Here is a 23,312-nt window from a genome sequence, read left to right on the forward strand (position 1 = left end):
TTAATATTTCAGTAATTTTGTATATGAAAAAAAACAAGAGCTGTGCTTCTGAAAGAATTGCAGCAAATTATTAAAAAAAAATGAATCAAATAGAAAAATTTATCAAAATTGAAAGTTCTCAACGTAGAAGAACTGAAAGAATGTAATATTATGGTGTATAAAATGTGGTTCACCATGAGATATGTTCTAATTCTAACTGTTCGATTAATTAGTTAATAAAATACAAGAAAAAATAACTTTCAATGAAGAATGTTTAAATGTTGAATGAATGTGTTGTTCATACATGCCAAAGAAAATATTAAAAGAACAAATCAAATATCATGATTTGTTATGTATGAAATTTATGTGAAGAGATACAAGAATAAACAAAAAAAAACATAAATGTATTGAGACTAAATTGAAATTTTAGAGAAGAAGAATAAAGTATATTAATTTACAATCCCTTTGTTAATTTATTTTTGTTTCAATTTTCGTGTTTGAATGAAAAATTGACTTAAAAAATCAGTTTTCAACAAAAATTCTTGAAATTTCGTGTTAAAGGTTCTAAAACCCTTTTTTTAAGATTCTTAATTCAGATCAAAATATCTGTGGAATAGTATTAGTTTAATTGTTCATCACAACGAGATTCATTATAAAGATTTTTTTAAAGTTTTTCAAGATTTGTTTTAAATACATTTCAATGCGCTAAAAATACCATAAAAGCCGCATTTTCTGCTTAAAACTTAATACATAGCTCATAAAAATTATTGTAAGTCAATTTATTCGTTAAATAACAGTTACAACTACAAATTTTTAAAATAATAATGCTACTACGTTCAGACGAGAAAAGCTCCAAGCGTGAAACATGAATGAAATTCTCGATTTCTCGCGGCGGAAAATTGCATCGATGGGCCGCCGCTTATTTTCGGTGTAACATCAAAAATAAATTTGACAGTTCAATTTTTTCGCGAAGGGAAAAAGGAAAAGAAATTTTCCTGCCTAATTTAGTTAATAAAATTCACGAAAACTGTGAAAATATTTATTCACTTGTGCCACATATTATCTAATGGAGGTAGTTTTAGTGCTATCAACCCGGAAAATAGGTAAGTTCAACTCCAAATGGTCAAAAATCCATCACACTCCCCAGCTCATGATGTTGAGGATCTTATTTTTTGAGAAAAACCCACAAAAATATTTTTAATTTGACGGGAATTCCACTCAGGAGGGTATTTTTGTGGGTAATTGACCTTTCTTGAATCCCAATTGGGATGAAGTCAAGAAGGAATAGTGATGGGGAAAAGTGAAAACATTTGGGGCGCTCCATTGATGATTCATACAGCCTGGCCAAGTCGTGGTGTTCCCCCGATAAGGAAAGTCAGGAAATTAGCTGAAGAGGCTCATTTTGGGGGCCCCGGAAATTGATGTCAGTGTTATTAATATTCGAGGAAATCTCTGTGCATTTGTTCTCATATTAGTTGGTGTCTGGTTCCATGAATGGTATGAAGAGTATTTTACAGTTAGTCCAAGCTATAGTGCGGATGATTCTTCGGGTTGATGAGAAAGAGTGGCCAAAAGTGATAAATTTTGCCAGGTCTACCAGCCAGGTAAATAGAGCAGTGTCACCTCAATTAGCAACACCAATATCGCTCCCAGTCAATGCCACAAGACATTCGAGCCCCACACACACTGCTGTTGGTGGCCACTGGAGTTTTGTGGATTTTTGCATCAACAACAAACAAGGCGATCAATTTCATATTACTCAACTCTTATCTTGCAATATTACATTGTTGTACCTCTCTCCACCACGTTGGGGGGCCCCACTGTGCAAATCTTCCCACATACCTCGAGGACCCCGAAAATCTCTCGCAGCAGCAGCTACACTGCAAGTTTGTTGACTTCTCGCATTGATCACTAAAATAAAGCCAGCGACCCTCGTTTGAGCAATGCTGCGCTCATCCCAGAAGTTGAAGCAAAAATAAAAGCAATCACCACTCATTTTCCACACAAATAACGAATACTGATTCACAGCCATTCATAGCATTTCCCGAGAAAAATATTCTTATCGTCCGAGAACAAAAGCAATGAAAAGAGGAGCAAAAAAATCCCACAGAATGTTATTCGTTGCAACCTCGCGGTGACGAATATTTAGCATAATTTATTTTTGCACAACAAATCTTCTGACGTCGTGGAAAGCGAAGAAAATTAATACATTGAATACATATTTTTCATTGAACACCAAAAATGCGCGAATAGAAAATAAATTGCCATCGACCTCAGTCAAAAAAGCTCGCAAAAAATATGTAATATTTCGTAGAAAAGTCGCAAAAATGAGATATTATGCAGAAAATAAATTGCGAAGGTAAGCAATTTTCCTTGAAATCTGGTAATGACTTTTTTCACACAGGTCAAGAAATGTGTATGAATAATGTCTTCTTCATACGAAGTTTGTTGTTTCAGATTTAAAAATAGAGGAGTGGGGAAAGAGAGTTTTCTTAATATTTTATCTTTAAGAATTTATATCTCTAAAACTTCTCGTTGAACTGATTTAAGATAAAATCAGCAGAAATAAAGGGAGATTAATGAAAATTTTGAACATTTTCATTTAAAGTTGCATGTTTCAAATGACCCCACATCCACATGACATGAGGTAAAATGAAGCAACGTAATAGATGAGAAAATTTTGCTCAAAACTACAAAATAATTTTAAATCATGCAAATAAAATTTAAAATTTATCTTCCTCTCCAGTAATTTTTTTTCTCAAAATTTATTGAAGATAATTTTATTCAATTAATCATTATTTGCTGTATTATTTTGATGTGAAACATCTTCAGCAAATAAGCTTGTTCTTAATATTGTCGTAAGAAAATCATAAAAACACGACGCGATAGAAAATTATTCTGAGAATGAATGAGATCTGAAAAGCTTGTTAATTTATGTCATAAAAGTATTTCCAAATTAATCTCCGGATAATTTCCCACATGCTCCTTCTGTGTATCTTTATAAAAGCATACGGTATATTTACAAGATTTTAAGACGCTGGAAGTATTTTTTTTTTTTACTAAAAATCTCTTCGTGTTTAAAAATCTGTTTAAAGCTTCAAGTTAATTTGATAAGTCGTTATCTATACCCTGTTCAAATTAATGTTACATCCAGACTACACCCCTTAAGTGAGAGATAGCCAATGAAATCACTTTGTTCAAACTTATTAGCCAATCAAAAACTCTTATTTTGAAACATGAATTCTTCTATTTATTTATTTAAACTTCTTTTTTTACAAATTGTTTTTGGATGAAATCTGAATTAATTTCTATCCAAAGTTGATGATCCTCAAATTTAGTATTAAATTCACTTACTAACATTTTCTTACTAGGACATGCTAATTGCAAACCTTCGAAAATTCATTCGCAAATTCTTAAAATTTTTAATCTTTCTGAAAGAAATGGCTAATTTTCGCAAAGATTCGGTATTACAAAATATTCGGCTTTGGGGAGAAAATGTGTGTTGCTGGTAAATCAACATAATATTTATTTGTTTATACAATGTGCGTCATTTAGTTAGATTATATTCACGTGTTGAGACAAAGGCTGCTTGGAGTCTTCAGGCTCGTACTATCTCGCGCGACATAAGATGAAGCTTTGCCATTGTGCGTGTGCAATTGTGAATAATTTAGCAAAATACACTTCAATTGTTTTGCAAGAGAATTCTTTTTTTTTCATTTTTCTTTCATGGTTTGGCTGGGAATATATGACCCAAAAGTTTCTTTCGTTTTACACCGCACACAGAATGTTTTCATATAGGATAATCCCATAAGCTTATTTTATCTGTGATCTTACGTATAGCATCCCATTCGATTTATCCCAAAATCCATGAAGCTTCTCTTTTGCAAGAAATGTCCTTGTTGATGGAACTTGTCTTGGAAGGATTCCACCCCTATTTTTTTTTTTTTGTGTAGAGGAGGATTGTATGAAATTGCCTTTGCCGACGCTCCTTGTGTGTCCCTGACGAGTGGAAAATTCTGCGAAAATTGTTGGGAAAGTGCATTTGAGTATAATATGCGAGTTAAAGTATGACGATAGAATTGATTTTCCCTTACCCCTAAAAGTCTCAGGGACAGCTCATGTGATGCGAGAGGAGGAATATTTCGTGGCATATGTGTGGTGATTGTTTCACTGGACCTTGTGGGCGAAGAAAGAAAACAAAATTAAAGAGTTATAATTTCCAAGGTGGGATTCAACGAAAGTTCCTCCACTTTGATCAATTTTTTTCTTTCTTTCATTTGGGGGGTTTTTGAGAAAAACCACACGACGTAATACAACGTTTGTGGGTCAGGAAATTTTGTATGTAGCAATGAGAAATTGAACACATGTGTGTGATTGCTGGCCTAATCGCAAAGTGCTTTCGAATTGGAGAATAAAAGGCAAGAAAAAAGAAGCTTGCAAGATAATTTGTCTGATGATCAGGCGAGGGGATGTAGACGAAGAGGAGGGAAATGGGACAAAAGTTGGACAGACAAAACATTGTGAATACGAAAGTCATATAGTATGTGATTAGAGCTATCACCACACTGTCCTTTAGCTCGTGAGTTTATCAGCAAGTGTGAAAAAGGCGCAGCTTTTATTCTTTTTTCTTCTTAATTTTTTCTTGACATGTGATTTGCTAAAAAAAGAAATGAACAATTTAATAAATTTTTTAATCAAAATCTGTTCTATTGTTAAACGTTTCTCTTGATTAGTTTAAATTACACCGCACAATGTTGTAGGTAATGGCATACACACAATGCATGACCTAAATAAATCAAGTTTTGATTCAAAAATATAGATCAAGTTGATGCTATACATGGAGTTTAAGTTTTACATACAAAAAAGTAAGAAAATTGAGATTCACGTCTTTTAGCGGGCACGCGAATCATTTAATTGTACACCGCGCACTCTCAATAATTGAAATGGAGGCAAAAACACTCAGCTCTTATCTTGTTTTATCTCTCTTATTTTACTATATACTCTGCGGCATTGAAAACAGAAAACAGTAGTTCTTCATTTGTGTGCATCTCTTCCTGTTCGGCGCACAACTATCTCACTTTAATATGGTTGTTATATAGAAATCTAATTAGGCATCTTTTCTATATACATATATTTTCCACTGCTTCGCTTTTGCATCTTGGCGGGCTTTTCTTCTCTCCGAGAGAGTGATCGTATCAATCATATATGGGAGGAATTATGTAAAATTCCTTTCAAATGCAATTAATTTTTCGATTCTCTCTGATTGTGTATTAATTTTTATAATATCTTTTCTTCACACGACATGAAAAACCAATTTAGTCGTTAGTTTTTTTTCCTTCTTACATTTCACATCAACTTAATCATATACATTTTTGCAACGATTGTTTGCATCAGTGATGCTGGATTACTTTTTTTTTTTTTCAACGAACACACATAAAATTCTACGCCAAAAATTGCATAATAAACGTCCTTCGATACACAAACACCGAATGATTTAATTACTGTGCTAAATGAAATAAAAAGCATGAATGTTTCTTTGCGCACATTTTATATCGTTCATTTTTTTAAATAATTCTTTTTCATATTTACTTTATTTTCGGTGAGTTTCTGGGCTTGTCTTAAACCTTATTAGTTGGTGTTCCACTTCGTGGCCAACACCAAGTATTGTAATTGTCGGAAAAACCGACCACCTCAGATCGGGCTCAAACTTGGTATGAGCACGTTTCAGACAACCCATATTCCAAAAATGGTGGTGGAAAATTTTTGATCCGGCCGGCCTGGACTCCACATTTTGCCTTATAGCTCGAGAACGGTAACAGATAGAGACTTCCGGTTTGAAGTTTTCTATAGAAATGTGGGTGTAAAATTTCATTTTTTCGCATTTTCAAAATCCAAGATGGCCGCCGTCCGCCATTTTGAAATACTGTCAACCACTTCCCTTATAGCTAGAGGTCTGAAATTTTAGTATGTTGTAGAGCTCAGTGAGACGTTTTCATCGATAATTCATACTTGAAAATCGGTCAAGCAGTTTAGCAAATATGGCGGCCTAAAGCAAAAAGTGTTTTTTCAATATAACTCGAGAACGGCTTGACCGATTTTGATCATCTTGGTATCAAATGAAGGAAGCGACTCCGGTATCGGTCGAGGATTACGGTGTTGCGCAGAACAATGAAATATCGCAAGAGGAGGAAGCACATCCAAATCAGGACCAGCACACAGGGCAACAGGCGACTAATCGGGAGGACAATACTGATGCTGATGCAGCTTGGCGCAAACAGGTGCTAACAGATACAGTAGCACAGACTACGCAAGATCATTTCGCCCGAGCAGAAGAGTTGCTTAGGGTGCTTAGATTAACACTAATTAGTGCTGGGAACTCTACTGAGTCCGCGAGCGCCTTAGCAAGAGCAGCAAACATACAAGCTCAACAATTCTTTAATGCAAAAATTGCGGCAGTGCCCAGGACAGGGGCGACCAGAACGAATAACACCGAGGAGTCGGGGCGCCGGCCTAGAAGGGGACGGGGACGAGGTGCTCGTAGACAATACGAGTACGCGAGAGTCCAAGAACTATTCCACAATGAACCCGGCCTACTGGCTAAGTATGTTAGGGAAGGAAAAACTCCCCATGAGGTGGTCGGGGGATCTCCCTCGACTAACGAGATTAAAAGTCTCTACAATGAATTGTGGGGCTCCAGGCCCGTAGTTCATCTCCCTAACATGGGCCGTCCGTCCCCTACGCGACCCGTAAATGAGGTCTTGAGCGCCATCACGGCGGAGGAAATCCAAACACAAATAAGTCGAACCAGGGAGAAAAGCGCTCCCGGATTGGACGGAGTACGGAGACGCCACCTTCGTGGAGAGGTGGAACAAGAAGTAATTCGCTGGTGGTTTAACCTGGTAATGATCTCAGGCGAGCTTCCCCAAGAATGGAAAAAGAACAGAACTACCCTTATCCCTAAAGATGGCAAGGATCCATGTAAGGCTGAGAATTACAGACCAATTACCATTAGCTCGATATTATCTCGCCTTTTCTGGGGAATAGTAGACAAGAAAGCTCGAGGGTGTACAACCTTTAACCCACGTCAGAAAGGCTTTGTGTCCGAACCCGGATGCTTCAACAACATCCAAATTCTCCGCGATGTCTTGTGGGTAGCGAGGAAGACCGATGGTTTAACACTTGTGCAGCTCGACGTCTCTAAGGCGTTCGACACAGTCCCTCATGAGGCAGTTAGACCAGCTCTACAAACAATGGGGCTTCCGGAAGCTTTCATTAGACTCGTGGAGGGATCGTATACAGACGCAGTCACTACGATCACACATAAGGGAGAACATATAGAAATTCAGCTGAAGCGGGGAGTGAAACAGGGCGATCCCCTTTCACCTTTCGTCTTCAATGCTGTGTTGGACCCACTTCTCAGGAGACTGGAGGGTTGCGAGGGCTTTAGTTTCACCGAGGGATGTCAACTCAGCAGCTTAGGCTTTGCTGACGATATCGTCCTTCTGGCTAGAAACAAGCGCGGAGCGGAGCGGCTGTTAGAGTGCACCGAGGAATACCTTCATGCTCTCGGGATGAAGCTATCACCATCGAAATGCACAGCCTTCAGCATAGTGCCGTACCAGCGTGCATGGTACATAGATAACCCACTTCTGTGTCTAAAGAGTGGGCACCCAGTACCATATGCAGAGCCTGAGGACTCTCTTCGCTATCTGGGGGTTGGAGTTTCACCCTGGAGCGGCATTGGTGCCGAACACTTGCAGAATGAGCTTCTTAAAAGCCTGGATGGAACAAGTCGGCTACCACTAAAACCTCATCAAAAGGTTCAGCTCATCTGCAGGTATTTGATACCCCACTTTCTGTACCAGCTAACTGTGATCACTCCCTCAATAAAGATGATCAGGCTCTTGGACAGATCTATAAGGGTATCAATCAAAAGAATCCTCCATCTGCCCGACTCAGTCACGACAGGATTCCTCTACACAAGGAATAAAGATGGAGGATTAGCGGTGCCGAGACTCGAGACACTAGTAGTGTCGACCGCACTAAAATTGGGCCTCAAATTTCTCCAATCAGAGGATCCAATTATAAGGCACCTATCGCGGGCCTCCGGACTCCTTGGCCGAATGGAGAGAGTGGCCAAGTCCGCCAGACTACAATGGCCGATAGAATCTCCGCAGGTACTTGAAGATTACAAAGCTCGTGAAAGAAAACAGCAATTGGATAATTGGGCAGCCAGCGAAGCTCACGGAAGAGCAGTACACGCCTTCCTGGACTCCCAGGAGGCAAATCAATGGTTGTATCGGCCAACACTGCTCAAACCATGCCGATACATCTCAGCACTAAGGGCTCGCACCAATACGCTGTCCACTAAAGTCACAACCAAGAAGTATTTCGGCCACACAGACGTGACTTGTAGAAACTGTGGAGCACTTCCGGAGACCCTGGGTCACATTATGGGTCAGTGCACCCACACCAAAGCCACGAGGATCCACCGTCACAATAAGATCCTAGATCTTGTCATCGAGGAAGTGACGAAAAAGGATCCGGGGGCAGTGCTCACTAAAGAGCCAACATTTTCCCTCCCCGAAGGTGGCTACCTTAAACCCGACCTGGTGGTAAAGAACCGGGAAGGGGTCCTCTTGGTCGACGTAACAGTCCGCCATGAGGATATGGGTGGCCTCGCCGAAGGGGTAAGGGATAAATGTGAAAAATATGCGCCCCTTATCCCCCTAGCCCAAGAGCGCTATAGCGCAACATCTGGGCGCGTGGTGCCGATAGTGGTAGGCACCCGAGGGGCAATCCCAAAGGAGACTTTAGAGGGCCTAAACAGGCTCCGAATAGGCACAAAAAAATTTGCCACTAAAGTCTCCATGACCGCCATCCGTAGGTCCATAGAGATTTACCACCAATTTATGGACTACGATGGTCGGTCAGGGCCAGGGGATCCATAATCCCAAATGCCCTCCTCCGTAGCCACACCTCCCCTCATATCGTTTGTCAACTGTGTCTATACAACGTGCACTGTGAGTTAATGTTTTATGTTTACCCTGACTTTTTAAGGGTAATTTTATTTAACTTATTTGTGCTGTCCCTAATTAAAACTTTTATAAGATTTTAAACTTGGACCAGTGATAAGGAAACGATCTGTGATATCAAACTGTGATATTACTTTAATAAGAGGGAAGGGATGGGACAAAACGGCTTGGGAGGCCTCAGACAAAGCGGGCCGTCAAATGGCGAGCCAACTTAGGTGGACAGGATCTGGCAAATACTAGTGTGTGCGGAAAACAAATACACACGCATGCACAGAAATAACACACTAGCCGATCCTAAATGATAACGGCAACCGGGCCACAAGAAACCGGCAATTCCAGCCCAGTGCCATTGCCTGGGTTGCAGAAATTTCAAGAAGCCCTACAACTGTCTAGAACATTTCAAGTTCCAAAAACATCCGCAAGAGGTGCTAAAATCAAAAACAAAAATTGCCTAACTTTAAGGGGCAATATCTCCGAATCCCCATTATCGATTTCTTTTAAATTTTGATATGTTGTATCCTGACTCAATATCTTTCACCAGTCCGAAAATGAAAAAAATCTATGTCGCCGTTTAGAAGATATAGCCATTTGAAAAATTCTTGAATTTGAAAAGTTCTAAGAGTCATATCTCCTGAACGGCTAGTCCGATTTTGCTCAACTTGGTATCAAATTAAAGGTTTTGCAATTTTCTACAACTTTCTAGAACATTAGAAACCTCTAGAACCATTCCTTCAGAACAAAAAATGCAAAAAACTGTTTTGGTAAAACAAAAAGCCGCCATTTTGTGTTCTAGAGGTGACCTTGAATAGTATCAAAATTTATCCCATATTCTAGCTTATTTTAATACCTTTCCAGAACTAGTCAATAAATTTCTGTAAGTCTTATAGAACTTGAGATATGATCATTTTTATCCATCAAATTGCCGAATTTTACAAAAAAAATCAACTTTGCCTACTAATTCTGCTCACAAATAGCTTTACAACGTATAAACAAACTTCTACACGTTGTGGGACACCAACTCTTATAACTGGACGCGTTATGATTGACTTTCTTGGCCTAATTAACCACATTCAAAGCTTATTTTATTTTATTCTTTGTGCATTGTAGGAAAATTCATTTTAATCTTGATGGGAATTCACGCTAGAAATGTAAGAAAATGCGTAAACCGAAAGACAAAGTAATGATTATTAAAGAAATTCTCTTAATTTTCTTATATTCTTTATACTTTTACTCAAGAAACTAAAATAAAATTTTCTACGTTAGCTCTAAAGAATTACTAAATAATATTCCTTTAAAGTAAAACATCCTAACGGTTTTACTAAATTACGCATTATTTTACATCTTAGTGTGAGCTCCACGAAAATGCTTTATTTGAATAAAGTTTATTTAAGCGTTAAATGGGCTGGATTGCAAAAATGCATGAAAAATTGCGTTACACACCAGCGAAAATAAACACATTTTTCTGCGATTGACGGACAAGTGCGATATCGCAACATTATCAGTAATCCAAAATGTTAAAATTGGTTTTTATCAAGTTTTACCTATTTTTTCCCCGTGAAAGTACTCACCATGGTTGATTAATTGACACTCACAGATTAATGTAGAGGCAATTTGGGAGTGTGCTCTATCACATCAAAAGCATATTTTTTTTTAAATAAAAAATTTATCCGTGGAAAAATTTAAATGAATCATCAAAGACAAAGTAAAAAAAAAACAATATTATTTATCAACTATGTGTCAACGAATTTGATAATAGAAGTAAAATGATCTTTAAAAGAATTAAATAAATGAGGAATTATTTAATAGATTCCCAAAACAAGTAGAAATTTCCAAATGGATCGATTGAAAGCAGAATGAGGGAATAGTTAAAAAAAATTTCACTAGAACTATTTCAACGCGCTCCAAGATGAAATAACTCATTCGTGGATTAAATGGTATGAATTTAGCTTGAGTAAATAACGAGGAATGAGAATAAAAATACATACTTGCGAAATTTTTTCAATATTTGCGGTTTTTTGTTTGATTTACAGAAAAATTCAAAGGTAAAGGGTTAATGTTTGGCTATTGCTTCATGATATATCCAATTGGAGATTATCCCACAGAGACGAAAAGAAAAAACCAACAAACTACAAAGTCAGTGCATTGCGATAGCACCAAGATATGAATCAATATATTTAATCGTCACATCACGAATATAAAAAAAACGCACATTGTAAAGGTTTCTTTACGGTAGGAGGAATAAATAAAAAGAAAAAGATTATAGCTGTTACCTAATAGACCAGCTGAATTTTTAATATGAATTATCTTGGACTGTTTTTCATGCCCAAAGTACGGTATTGTTCGGCATCTCTCTCACGTGTAATGCGGAAAGAGTTAAGAAAAAAAGATTGAAAGTGAGAAAAAAGAGAGACACTGTTATATGATGGTGGTGTTACAGAATTTTAGTAAATTAAATGCGTAAGGTGTCTCGCACGTACATATTGACGGTGAAAAGATGTATAAAACATCAAAAATTAACAGTAGTTAAACGTGACTCTTTTTATTTGCCTATCTACTACACTTTGTTGAGAAAAAGTGAGATCAACAGAAATTTAATTTCCACGTGGATATACAAACTAAATTGTAGGTAATACAACCATCAGACAATTTTAATGATACCTCTCTCGCTAGTTTTATGGAATAAAATCTTTAAAAAAAAATACTTGAAGAAGTGTTGTTGAAGTTTCTTACGAGAGAACTTTTGAAGTAAAAACTACAAATCTGAAGAAAACGTTTCTTGTGGAGATTCACTAGATGTTCGCGATTATATCTTTTTATTTTTCAATTTCTTTTAAATTTCATTTGAGTTTAAAATCTTACTTAAATCTATTTTATAGCTAAGTGGTTTCATAAATTAGAAAATTAAGCTCAATACCCAATAAGATTTTATTTTCTCTGCAGAGATTATTATCAACAAAATACTTTGTCACAGACGAGACTGAATTTAATAATTCTTGTTTACATAACATACCACATACTATTTGCTTTCGTTAATCTTTAGTTTAATGCACTTAATACTCGCAATATATGGTCCACCTCTATGTAGTTTATGTTACGTGGATATTATATATAGGAAATATGTATTACAGTAAATTTCTCTTAAGTGGATTGTTGATATTTGTAACATGGCAATTGATTGCATTTTGCTCTTAAAGTTGCCATGGCGAGAGAGTTGGTTTTAAGACGACTCTTCAGGACAGGTAATTTTGAAAAGATCTTATTTATATATAAGAGTGTATAAGTATACATATATGTATGTATAATATCTACCTTTCTCAGCTTTGTATTATAAATTGGCATGAGTATCTATTAGTATTTAATTGATGCTTCATGGTGAGGAAAATAACATAACACACTCTTATAAATTTATCAAATAAAACTTTATTCACTGAAAAGTGAACATTAAAATGACATGAGATCTGTGAATGCTTCAATCCTCTTGATGGTGAAAAGGTTGTTAATAAATCCCACCGCGAGGAGACCTTTTATCTTCAACTTCACCTCACACTTGCGGCAAAAGTGAAATTAATTTGTCAAAATGATTTTATATAAAGAAATGTCATGACGTACGCAAGAGATGAGGTGATATTTATCGTCTTTTCAACATTTTCCATTTTTTTTTTCTTTTTCATTCTCTCTCTTTTACATACAAATCTGATGGGCACTTGCATTTTCTTCAGGTCTCGTCTGTGTATGCGAGTTGATTCATTAAAAGCGCAAAAGAAAGCTGTCAATATGAAATACTGAATGTTGCCACAATGAAAGCGAGAGGAATAAAAATCTCTTTCGTATCTTCACTTCAGTTTGAAGAATTAAATACGAAAGTAAAGAAAAAAATTGTTTTGTAAAGAAAAAGACAGATAAGAATAAAATACAAAGTAATTTTAGCTTATTTACGATCCCATACAATGTTTCGAAATGAATTTATTTCAACAATATTATTATGTAGTTTGTTGTTATTTAGTTGGACTTTCATCAAAACCTTGAAAACTTGGAAGAAAATTGTTGTGGAAAATTGTTTTACGTGGCTTTTCCAATTAACAGAGAGCATAATAGAGTTAGTTTGCAATTAGGCTTGATATTGCGTTTAGTTTAGTTGAGATATTGACAACTGTTTTTACCTTCGATTTAAGCTGGCAGCAGCTTAAATCTTCGAGAAAAATGACAAAATTTGCAACAGTGTAGTATCTCTGAATTTAGTGGGTGTGTTCGTTCACGTTTCAGGCCAGTGTGGTGTCCCAAAAATAAATCCACTACATTTCCTCACTTATTGTGTTAGTCTCCTCATTATTTATCTCTCCACCACACTGGGTGCTCCAGATCAATCAACACAGAACCTTGACTTTAGCATGAAAATCAAATGAAAATATTATTAAAGGGCTTTTTGGTCTTTCTCCTTCCCCATTTTGCTCTATAGTGGTGGGGTTCTTGCAAAACAATATCCATGTTGACTCTGAGCCATGCTAATACGAGAGAACAAGAGAAATATAGAGAAGACAAATAAAAGCTTACAAGAGCAATGTTGACATTAGTGTTGATATGTATGATGTGATAAAAAATAATGTTGATGGACAACAAATAGGAAAATTATGAGTTGAAGTGTTGCGGCGGGACAGAAAGTGCGAAAGACCTGAGATAATAAGAAAAGACAGAGAGAAAAACTTCAATGTAAATTGCAAATGAAGCTTTTTGCAACATAACGATAAACCTGATGTTCATGACCAAATTGCTGCAAGAATATCGTGGTTTTGCTGTTTATATTTGAGTAATGAAAGAGAAAGTAGATTAATGCAGTTTGCTGGTAAAATATTTTTTTTACACACAACCTCTTGGGGAAAAAAATACGAAAGAATATTTTTTTCTTCTTTTTAAAATAAGAAAAACTTCACAAAGTGAACATTTCAAAAGGGTTATAAGAGATTGGGTTAAATGATGTTGAAAAAAAATGCGATAAATCTTTCAGTTGATGAAAAATTCTCTCTCAAGAAGCATTTTTATCTCATCGGATGATCGTCATTGAGGAAAATTTGTCTGAGAAGTTTGTTTGTGTGGTATTTTTGTCTCTTGAATTCTGTGTTGAAGTATTCAATTGAATACTAAAAATAAATATCTGATTTAATTTGCGGAGAAGATGGATGATACGAAAAAAATTTGGAAAGAGCTGAAGGGGATAAAAATTTAATGGTATTCTGGGGAGAAATTGAGGACAATTTTCTTAGAAGAAAATTTAATGTGGTATCTTGTGAATCTTAAATATCTTGCACTTTGCATCCCTGCGGCACCGCAAGTGTAGACGACAAAGGTATTTTAATTATGTTACTTTGTGTCTCTATTTACTTTACTCTCCATACTACTAATTAAAATTATTTGAGGTGGGCGAGGTGGGTGAAGTGCAACAAATATCGTCCCATCTCTTTTCATATTAACCGACATTGCTGTCTCGAATTTAAAGTTTCTTTAGAAGTTTATAACCTTCATCAGGTATCAAATAAAATTCGAAAATCTTTTCATACAAAATTGTTTGAATAACTAAACTCAATTCGCAATTATATTTTAAAATATTTACTTTAATTCTAAAGCACAAAATGTATTACATTATAATTTGAAAAATTATGCAAATTCGAGAAAGGTGATTCAGAGAAAGATTTTCATAAAATAAAATAAACAAAGAGAGAAAGAGGGAGAGAAAAGGTTTGAGGACAGTAAAAATGCAAATTAGCAGTGTGAAATAATATTTTCCTTTTACATTTTTCATCCACAATTATTCAGTGACACGTAAAAAAATATCAGAATTGTCGTGGAAAAAGTTAATGAGAGATTGAAGTACAGTATTTTTCTTACGTGCTGAATTGTTGCTATCATCATTAGTGAAGTGGGATTGTTAAGAAAATCTCTCATTTCAGTTTAATTTACATTTTATACTATATTATACTACTGAACTATAAAATATTTCACGACAACTAATGATGCAATAAGTCTCATCATCGAGATTAAGTTTTATTTTCTTTTTTTTTTATTAAAAATCGCATGAATTTTATAGAAGCTAATAAAAATTGCAAGAAAAAGTATGGAAAATCATTAAGCATATTCTACGTTTTTTGGCTTTCAAAGCAAATAAAATAAATTTTCAATTAAATTACTTTATTTTTGCATCTGTTATGTGTGTAATGAGATATAAAATGATAAAATTTGTAATAGACTCAGCGACTTTCTCGCATTTCTTTGCCATTTTTCCCTGTGTCATCGTTGAGAGCGTTCAAAGTAAGGTTCACGTGGGAAAGTGAGTTATTGAAAACTACTCGAATTTCCCTCTTTTCTCAATTATTGTTTCACAAAAACAAAAAAAACAGCATGCAATATGGAGAGAGAGAGAGAAAGAGCAACAAATTCATATTATTTTGCATCCAAAAAACTTAATGAATGGGATGCTGTTTTGTTATTTAATTGAAAAACATGTGCTGCAAATCTCTTCATTGTGTCTAATTACTCAACCAATGTATTGTTTGTTTATTTTTTTCTTATTGCAGATTCATTTTGATACACAATTCCACCCACAATACAGACAATTAAAGAAGTTTCTGACCTCCCGCCTGTATAAACTCCCTCTCACTCGCGAAAGCACATCTGAGACTATTACCAACACACACTGACGAAGACATCCAACTCTCGGACAAATAAGTAACAACAATATATATGTGTAAAGAAAATCTCGACAAACAACTATATAGTAACTCCAATGCTGAAAAGCTCACCCGTTGAGTTGTTTGTGAATAAATTTGGAGTGTGAGTGCGCGGAGAGCTAACGAGGTTTTCAATCGAGCGCCTCTAAAGAGAAGTTTTTAGGTGTTTGACCAAAGCTACAGCCGTGAGTTTCTCACTTTTAGTTTCATTTAAACCACCAACTTGTGCACATTTTGCGTGATGCGATTGTAATATTATATACCTTTACTCTTTTTTTTTGTTTCTCTCAGTGAATCTTATTTCACATTTATTGATATATTATGAAATTGTGTGTGGTGTATCCCCCACGACTTGCCAAATGTAATTTTCTTGCCTGACTGTCACGTACATTCACTCCCCTCAATAACAATGCAATTGAGATTAATTTAATTGTGATTCTCGGGTCTGCTTGAGATTGGATGTGCAAAAGTTTAAATTGAAATGTGAATTTTGTGTCAGATGTCTCAAGAAAAGCTCTATTGGTAATTCAATAATAATTATTCATTAACATTGCATTATATTCTTTGAAGATTGTCATGAAATGTTTCGTGTTGTATGTGAGGGTGATGAAAAGTAATTAGAGGTGTGCTATATGGAAAAGTTTACGAAATAATATTGATTTGGGTGAAATAATAAATTTTTCACGTAAATTACAAAGTGTGGCATTCATTTGGGTGCAACTTGATCGTTGTCAAAAAGTGTGTTACAATTGTTGTGAGTAAATTGGATTGTTCTCTATAAAATATGTACATATAAGTGGTTTAAATTTTCAGTAACCTCCCCCTCAATTATGCAGAATTATAGAACAATTTATTATATCCATGTGCTAAATTCATAGTGATGTTTTGCTGTTTGTCTGATGTTATTTCATCATACACACTTGATCATACGATACTGCATGCTGCAAAAGAAGCGGGTTAAAATGTGTCAATGCTAAAAAAGAGTGAGAGACGTGTGTGCGTAAGAATGTTGAGATCACTAAAACGCATAAGTTGGTTATTTTTTGCACAATTATATCGATACTAGGTTAATTTGCGCACTAATGATTGACAAGAGGTGTAGTGCAGCAGAGAATACTTGAGCTTGAGAAGGTAAAGAGGTCAAACAAATTCAAGTGACTTTTAAATTTAAATATACAGTGATGCCCACATCTTAGCAGACATTTTAACTGAAGAATATTTAGGGCCAGAAACTTGTGAAAAATAGAAGACTCTCTTAAGAAAGTTATGATAAAGTAAATATATTTAATTAAAAACTTCTTCAAAACCTACCTTGTAATGTGAAAAGAAAACAATTTTATTTAAAAAGGTCTTTAAGTGAGTTCTGTTAACTATCTGGAAGCACCACTGTATTTGCAATTATGTGCAAACACTGAGGGCTTACACATTAAATGCAGGAAAAGATTTGTTTAAAAAAAAGAACCATTTATCATTCTCTCCTACGCAATTTATGCATTATTGCAAGAAAAATCTGCAACAGCGGGATTTTTCTCTGAAAAACACCTCTTTTCATCGCCATTAAGTGTTATCTGAAAAGGTATGAAAGGTACGAGGGAGAGAGAGAGAAAAAAAAGCAATGAAAAATGAATACAATGCAATAATATTCTTCCTTATGGTGAAAAGTCACATTGTTTGTTGGCAATAAATAAGCAGAAATAATTGTGAAATTAGTTAAGAAATTAATGTAAACCATGTCATTTCCATGAATTTTTTTTTATCTTTATTTGTTTGTTCATCAAACAAATTGGAGGTAGTTAAGAGAAATAATATTTTCTCTTCGCAAGAAGTTATAATAATTTAAAGAATTCTTAATGTATAAAGTTTGTCTGAAAATAAGATAGAGTTTGCTGCAAAGGTCACACGTATGTATATATTCCCAAATATCTTCTTATAAACATAAATGAATGCTTACAAGGAAAATCAAGCAGCAATTTGGTGTCATTATCAATTAATATTACCTTGAAATGATGTTTGTGTGTGAGTGTGTTTATATTTTTTGCAAAAAGATCACAAATAGAAGATGATTCCTGGATAGAAATTATCATATAGTGGCTACAGCATGTTATTAATTTGAGGTTTTCCCGGGTATTATTTTCATAAAATGAAAATGATGAAAAATGATTTGATGAGTGTATTGTATTGTGTTTATATTATTATATATTTGCATTAGAGATGTGAGATAGATAGAAAAAAATAGGAGGAAGAAATGATAATGATATAAATGTGTTTGAGAACAAAAGAGGAAGAATAAAATGATGATTTCTTGCTTGAATGACATTTAACTTTATGAATCAATATGTAAATCTTCGTCGTCTTTTAGCTGTGTTTCTTTCAGACACAGCTTTTGTGTACCGAGCAAAATCGAAAGTCGTCAGATCGGGCTCAAACTTGGGATGAGCACGAATTAGGGTCCCCACATTCCAAAAAACGTATGCGCCAAAAAAAAATTTTTTCCGGCCGGCCGTCCGTCCGGCCGTCCGGCCGTCCGGCCGTCCGTAGTACAACCTTAAATTGCAAGAGAACGGTAATAGATAGAGACTTGCGGTAAACGGCAAAGTTTAAAAGTCGACTGGAAGACGTCCGATTATGACGTCAAATTTTACCCCCCACCCCCCCGTCCGCCATTTTGAATAACCTCAAAATTTTGTTTTCGCTATATCTCAGCCCCTATAATAGCTAAAAATCTGAAATTTTTATATGTTGTAGGGGCCATCAAGAGCTTTCCAATGATACTTCATTTTCGAAAATCGGTCAAGCCGTTTAGCCAATATGGCCGCCACAATTTTTCATCGAAAATCGACCATAACTCGAAAACGGCTTGACCGATTTTGATCAACCCGGGGTCAAATGAAAGGTCTCAACAAACCCTACAACTCTCTAGAACATCTGAAGTTTCAAAAGTGGCCGCTAGGGGGCCAAAAATCAAAAACAAAATTTTCGATTAGTTTTCGATGAATATTTCGAAAACGACGACATAAATTTTTTTCATTTTTTGATATGTTATAGCTGACTATATTATCTAGCTCCATGCCAAAAATGAAGAAAATCTATGGATCCGTTCTCGAGATATAGCCTTCCAAAGTTGACATGTCATATCTCGGGTTCTACAAGTCCGATTTCGATCAACTCAAGCGCAAATGAAAGGTTTCGTGAAACCCTACAAATGTCTAGAACATTGCAACTTCGAGAAATGACCGCAAGAGGCGCTAAAGTCAAAAACAAAGTTTTCGAAAATTTCGAACTCGAATTTTTCAAAAATGGCGACATAAATTTTTTTCATTTTTCGATATTTTATAGCTGACTTCAAGACCTTTCAAACAAAAAAAAATTTATGAAAATCTATGGATCCGTTCTCGAGATATAGCCTTTTAAAGATTTGTTAGCGTATGACTTTTCTACTTTTCCCGACTTTGCGCGTATTTAAATTAATTCGCGTTCTAGTTTGCTCTCACAAAATTGGTACACTGAAAGAAACACAGCTCCCGTAAGCTTGGTCAGCTTACCAGTACATTTTCCATGTGATTTTCGTCTAAAATAGAATTATTTTCATTGTATATTATGTGCAATGAAGAGAATGTTGTAAAAGAAATAATTTATGAATTTTTCTTTGCAAAATTGTATATTTTCTTAAACGTAATGTGAATTTGTGGGTTTCCTAAAAACGATGCTTTGTGTTTTGTATGAGGTGCTTTTAATGAATTCTTGCCTATGTGGCGGAGCTTCATTCACAAATCACCACGGATGAATGAGCGAGTGAGGGAAATACACAAATTAATTGATTCTCATTAACACAGAAGGCAGAAAAGAAGAAGTGTAGGTAGGTGGAGGAGGTAGAAGAGATTTTATTGGAGAGGGAGAGAAGCACAAGTTTGGAGGAAATTTATTTGTGGATTCTCTTCAATATCGTACACGAAACATACACAGACCTCCACGTGGTTACAAAGTGCCCCAATAGAACTGTTTTGTACTGAATTAAACGACGTGAATTAAGTTGCAACTGTGACGGAAATTTGATTTATTATTTTTTTTTTTATAAAAATGCATTTCAATTGAATAATTGCAATATTTCTAATTTTTCTGTGTTTATTTTTAAACTACTAAAAGGTAAATTCTAATTATCGCAGTCAATTGACCGAAATGCCATGGCATTCAATTCCTTGAGTTCTTGAGCAATTACAGTGTCTGTGTGTGTTCCGTTTTTATTTCTAAATGAGGAAACAATTATCGCTGTTGATGAAGTACAAAATATGGGTTGTCGATTTTGCACAAAGATAAATAATATTTGCCAAGGTATTCTAACACTAAGTTGTTGTGTTTCGTTCTTTTACTTCATTCAAGACCATCACTGCTGGCTCGTCATCTAGTCGAAAACTTCAAGAGTGTTGTTCAACTCTGAATGTGCATTACCTACAAAATATTTTTCAATTTAAAATAAATACTCCAAATTCACCAGAAGATTGGAATTTAATTTTTGTAGTGCTGTGGTTATGTCTTCACCATTAGATGCACTGCAAAACAACATGAGTGGGTGGATTGGCATGCAATTGAGTAAATGCTAATTGATTTGCTGAAACTATTTGTGGATCTTCAACAGCAAGTGAGTTTTTGATGTTTGATTTACAACGAGTCAGAGCAAAATTTTACTTAATATTTTTAAAAATGTTTCTTTTTGTTGCAGGACTAGAGAAATGCGTAGGAGTACACGAAATGCACTGAGTTTCCCGGATTTTTCCCTCAGGAGACTTCTCCTGCAGGGTGCCCGGGCAGCTCGTGGTAGCCCACCACTGGGACAGCGACTGTGTGATGTTGAAAAGGGTGCATCGAAGCACGATAAGAGCCATGCAAGTGCCAGCGGAAGTGGGAATAGCAAGGTGAGATGATTTAGAAGATAAGTAACACTGCAATTTGCAATCACAATAGAAACTTCACATAAACATCACATTCAACTGAGAGCACAAGATTAAATATTTAATCTTTGACTCTATTTACCTTTGAAATTGTCGATTGAAGACGTGTGGAGTTGAAGAATGCGATATTAAATGTGCAAAGAAGGAAAATGATTTTTTTTTGTGTATCAATGAGATTTATCTATTGGAAAATGCTCAAGCATGAACGATTTGAAAGAAAGAAAGAATTTATCAAAAGATTCCCTCAAATGTCTCCCCTTATTTTTGTTACAAAACTTCCCGGAATCAATGCGTAGAAGACAAAGAAAAATATAAGATATAAAAAAATATGACGGGCTTCTTCCGTTGATTTATCGTTCAATTGATTTTCTCCTTAATCTGTTTTCCTTCAACACATCTTTCTTCGAATGATTTCCTACAAAAAGCAGCATAACTTCCATCATTGAAATGTTGAGAGCAATGTCGCAATGTTTGTGTGTGTTAAATTCGCGCAAGTTTCGTAAATGAAATTGAAAATCAAATAATGACTCAATATTATTCACATCAAACAGCTTTGTGTTTGAGCATAAATTGCAATCAATGGCAAATTTATCCTTCTCTCAGTCACCTCTCACTCCTCACCCATTCACTTTACAAATTATTATTATAATTTATCCCTAATATGAGGCATATTTGACAAGAGCTTCGTGTTCTCTATATTATTGAGCTTCAATTTCGGAATATCTACTTACGTGCAAGAAATTATCATGTATGATTCGATTAACATTATTTAATTATTTAATTATGTCTCCTCTAACAGAGCCATGGTGACGCAACGTCGTCAAATGTGAATGCAAGTGTAACACCACCACCACCGCCAAAATGTAGTAATTTATCATCTTCCGAGCAACGAGACTCAGATGGGGGTGCAATGGCAAAAATGGGGGCCACATCTGAGGAATGTCTTCTATGCTACAATCACACATCGCGTGATGATTTCTATTCACTTTTGACATGCAACCACACCACGTGCCGTGGTTGCCTCGAGAACTATCTAATAATTGAGATTACAGAATCCCGCACTGATATAGGTGAGTGAGCAAAGACAGAATATTGCTCTGCAATCATTTAATTTGTATTTTTTTTTTGCCACGTGCGTGATTTGTTAAAGTTACTTCATTCACGTTACTATTTGTTGTATTATTGCAGCCTGTCCTCTCTGCTTGGAGGCAATGCATCCGAGCGATATTCAGAAGCTACTAAAAAACCACCCGTCCATCATGAGCAAATATGAGGATTTTATGGTGAGACGTGTCCTCCTTGCGGACCCAGATTCACGATGGTGTCCAGCACCGGATTGTGGTTTTGCCGTCATTGCGACGGGATGCGCCTCATGTCCACGCATAAAGTGTGAACGTCCTGGCTGTGATGTGAATTTTTGCTATCATTGCAAAGCCGAATGGCATCCCGATCAGACGTGCGATGCCGCAAGGGCGTCTCGGCATAGTCCCACACGAGCGCCATCCGGGAGCATTAGTCAAGACTCCCAGCATCGCGACGACATAAAACCGTGTCCACGGTGTCAGGTGTTGATTGTGAAGATGGATGATGGTTCATGCAATCACATGGTTTGTGCCGTATGTGGGTCTGAATTTTGCTGGTTGTGCATGAAATTAATCACTGACCTACACTATTTAAGGTAAATTGCTATTTCCATATTTAGCTCTATTACACATTTTTTTTTATTTTTCATTTTTACTTTGCTCTCAAACTTCTTTTCGAGTGAAAGGAATTTGACGAGTTTAATGTGGCTCTTTGCACTTGACTATTAAAAATGTGTATGGAATAACTCGTTATGCTGCGTATATTTGCAATCATAAGTGATTTTTTTGTGTTTCAAATAAAAAAACCACATATATATTTCTCCTTGTCAGTCCATCCGGTTGCACATTCTGGGGTAAGAAGCCATGGTCACGCAAAAAGAAACTCCTATGGCAATTGGGAACTCTAGTCGGAGCACCAGTTGGTATTGCACTTGTAGCTGGAATTGCGGTGCCAGCAATGATAATAGGTCTGTTTACACATTCCAACACCAATTCTTGCTCCCCACCCCCTCTTTAAATGCCAAATGCAAATGTTGACTGTGCCGATTTGTTTTCTTCTCTTTTTTTTTGTTGTTTTTTCTTCAACCTCCAACCCCCGCATAATTCGTCGTGACGCTCCATCAATGTAACAGGAATTCCAGTCTGGGTGGGCCGGAAAATTCATGCACGCTACAAAGTGGCTGGAAAGCACAAGAGGAACTGTGCTGTGCTCGGAGCTGTTGCCGCATCCGTAAGTCCAATTTTTATTTTTTTCCCTTCTTTTATTACCTCACGTCTTGGTGGAAATTGAACAGTCTTGTGAATCCTTATAAAGATTTCATTGCTTGCCGAACGAAAGATGGTTAATGTGTTAATTTATGTTGGTTGATTTTCTTTTAAAGGGGGATGTATTTGTGACATAAAATTCATTTTATTTATTTTTTGAAATATTAAACTTGACCAATTATGTGGAAAATCTTTTGAGCAACTTTTACCCAAAAAGAAACTTTTAAATGAATAATTTGCTTAAAGATGAATTGAAAAGAAACTCCAAGATTATTCCAATGAATA

The 23,312-nt window shown here is 35.8% G+C and overlaps 1 protein-coding gene and 1 long non-coding RNA gene across 5 annotated transcripts in view; one reads left to right on the forward strand and one right to left on the reverse strand.

The window, feature by feature from the left end:
* The first annotated feature begins 887 nt into the window (after window positions 1-887).
* LOC129795345 (E3 ubiquitin-protein ligase RNF19B-like) overlaps window positions 888-23,312 on the forward strand; it is a 37,158-nt gene continuing 14,733 nt past the window's right edge. The window contains exons 1-8 of one of the 4 annotated variants that reach the window (XM_055836593.1): window positions 888-1,082; window positions 15,581-15,918; window positions 20,111-20,369; window positions 20,451-20,643; window positions 21,479-21,749; window positions 21,868-22,357; window positions 22,593-22,729; window positions 22,895-22,992. In XM_055836593.1, coding sequence (XP_055692568.1) covers window positions 20,461-20,643; window positions 21,479-21,749; window positions 21,868-22,357; window positions 22,593-22,729; window positions 22,895-22,992 — 1,179 coding nt within the window. In that variant the 5' untranslated portion in view covers window positions 888-1,082; window positions 15,581-15,918; window positions 20,111-20,369; window positions 20,451-20,460. Of the gene's footprint in view, window positions 1,083-15,580; window positions 18,095-19,278; window positions 20,370-20,450; window positions 20,644-21,478; window positions 21,750-21,867; window positions 22,358-22,592; window positions 22,730-22,894; window positions 22,993-23,312 lie in introns of all 4 variants that reach the window. The other 3 variants (XM_055836577.1, XM_055836584.1, XM_055836569.1) reach the window with 3 other exon arrangements.
* LOC129795398 (uncharacterized) lies at window positions 3,173-12,738 on the reverse strand. Its single transcript, XR_008751124.1, has 3 exons — window positions 10,583-12,738; window positions 4,074-4,155; window positions 3,173-3,995 (listed from the first exon to the last, which is right to left on the reverse strand). It is a non-coding gene; the product is annotated as an uncharacterized LOC129795398 (long non-coding RNA).

This window comes from Lutzomyia longipalpis, chromosome 1 (assembly GCF_024334085.1).
Source record: "Lutzomyia longipalpis isolate SR_M1_2022 chromosome 1, ASM2433408v1".
Lineage (NCBI taxonomy): Eukaryota > Metazoa > Arthropoda > Insecta > Diptera > Psychodidae > Lutzomyia > Lutzomyia longipalpis.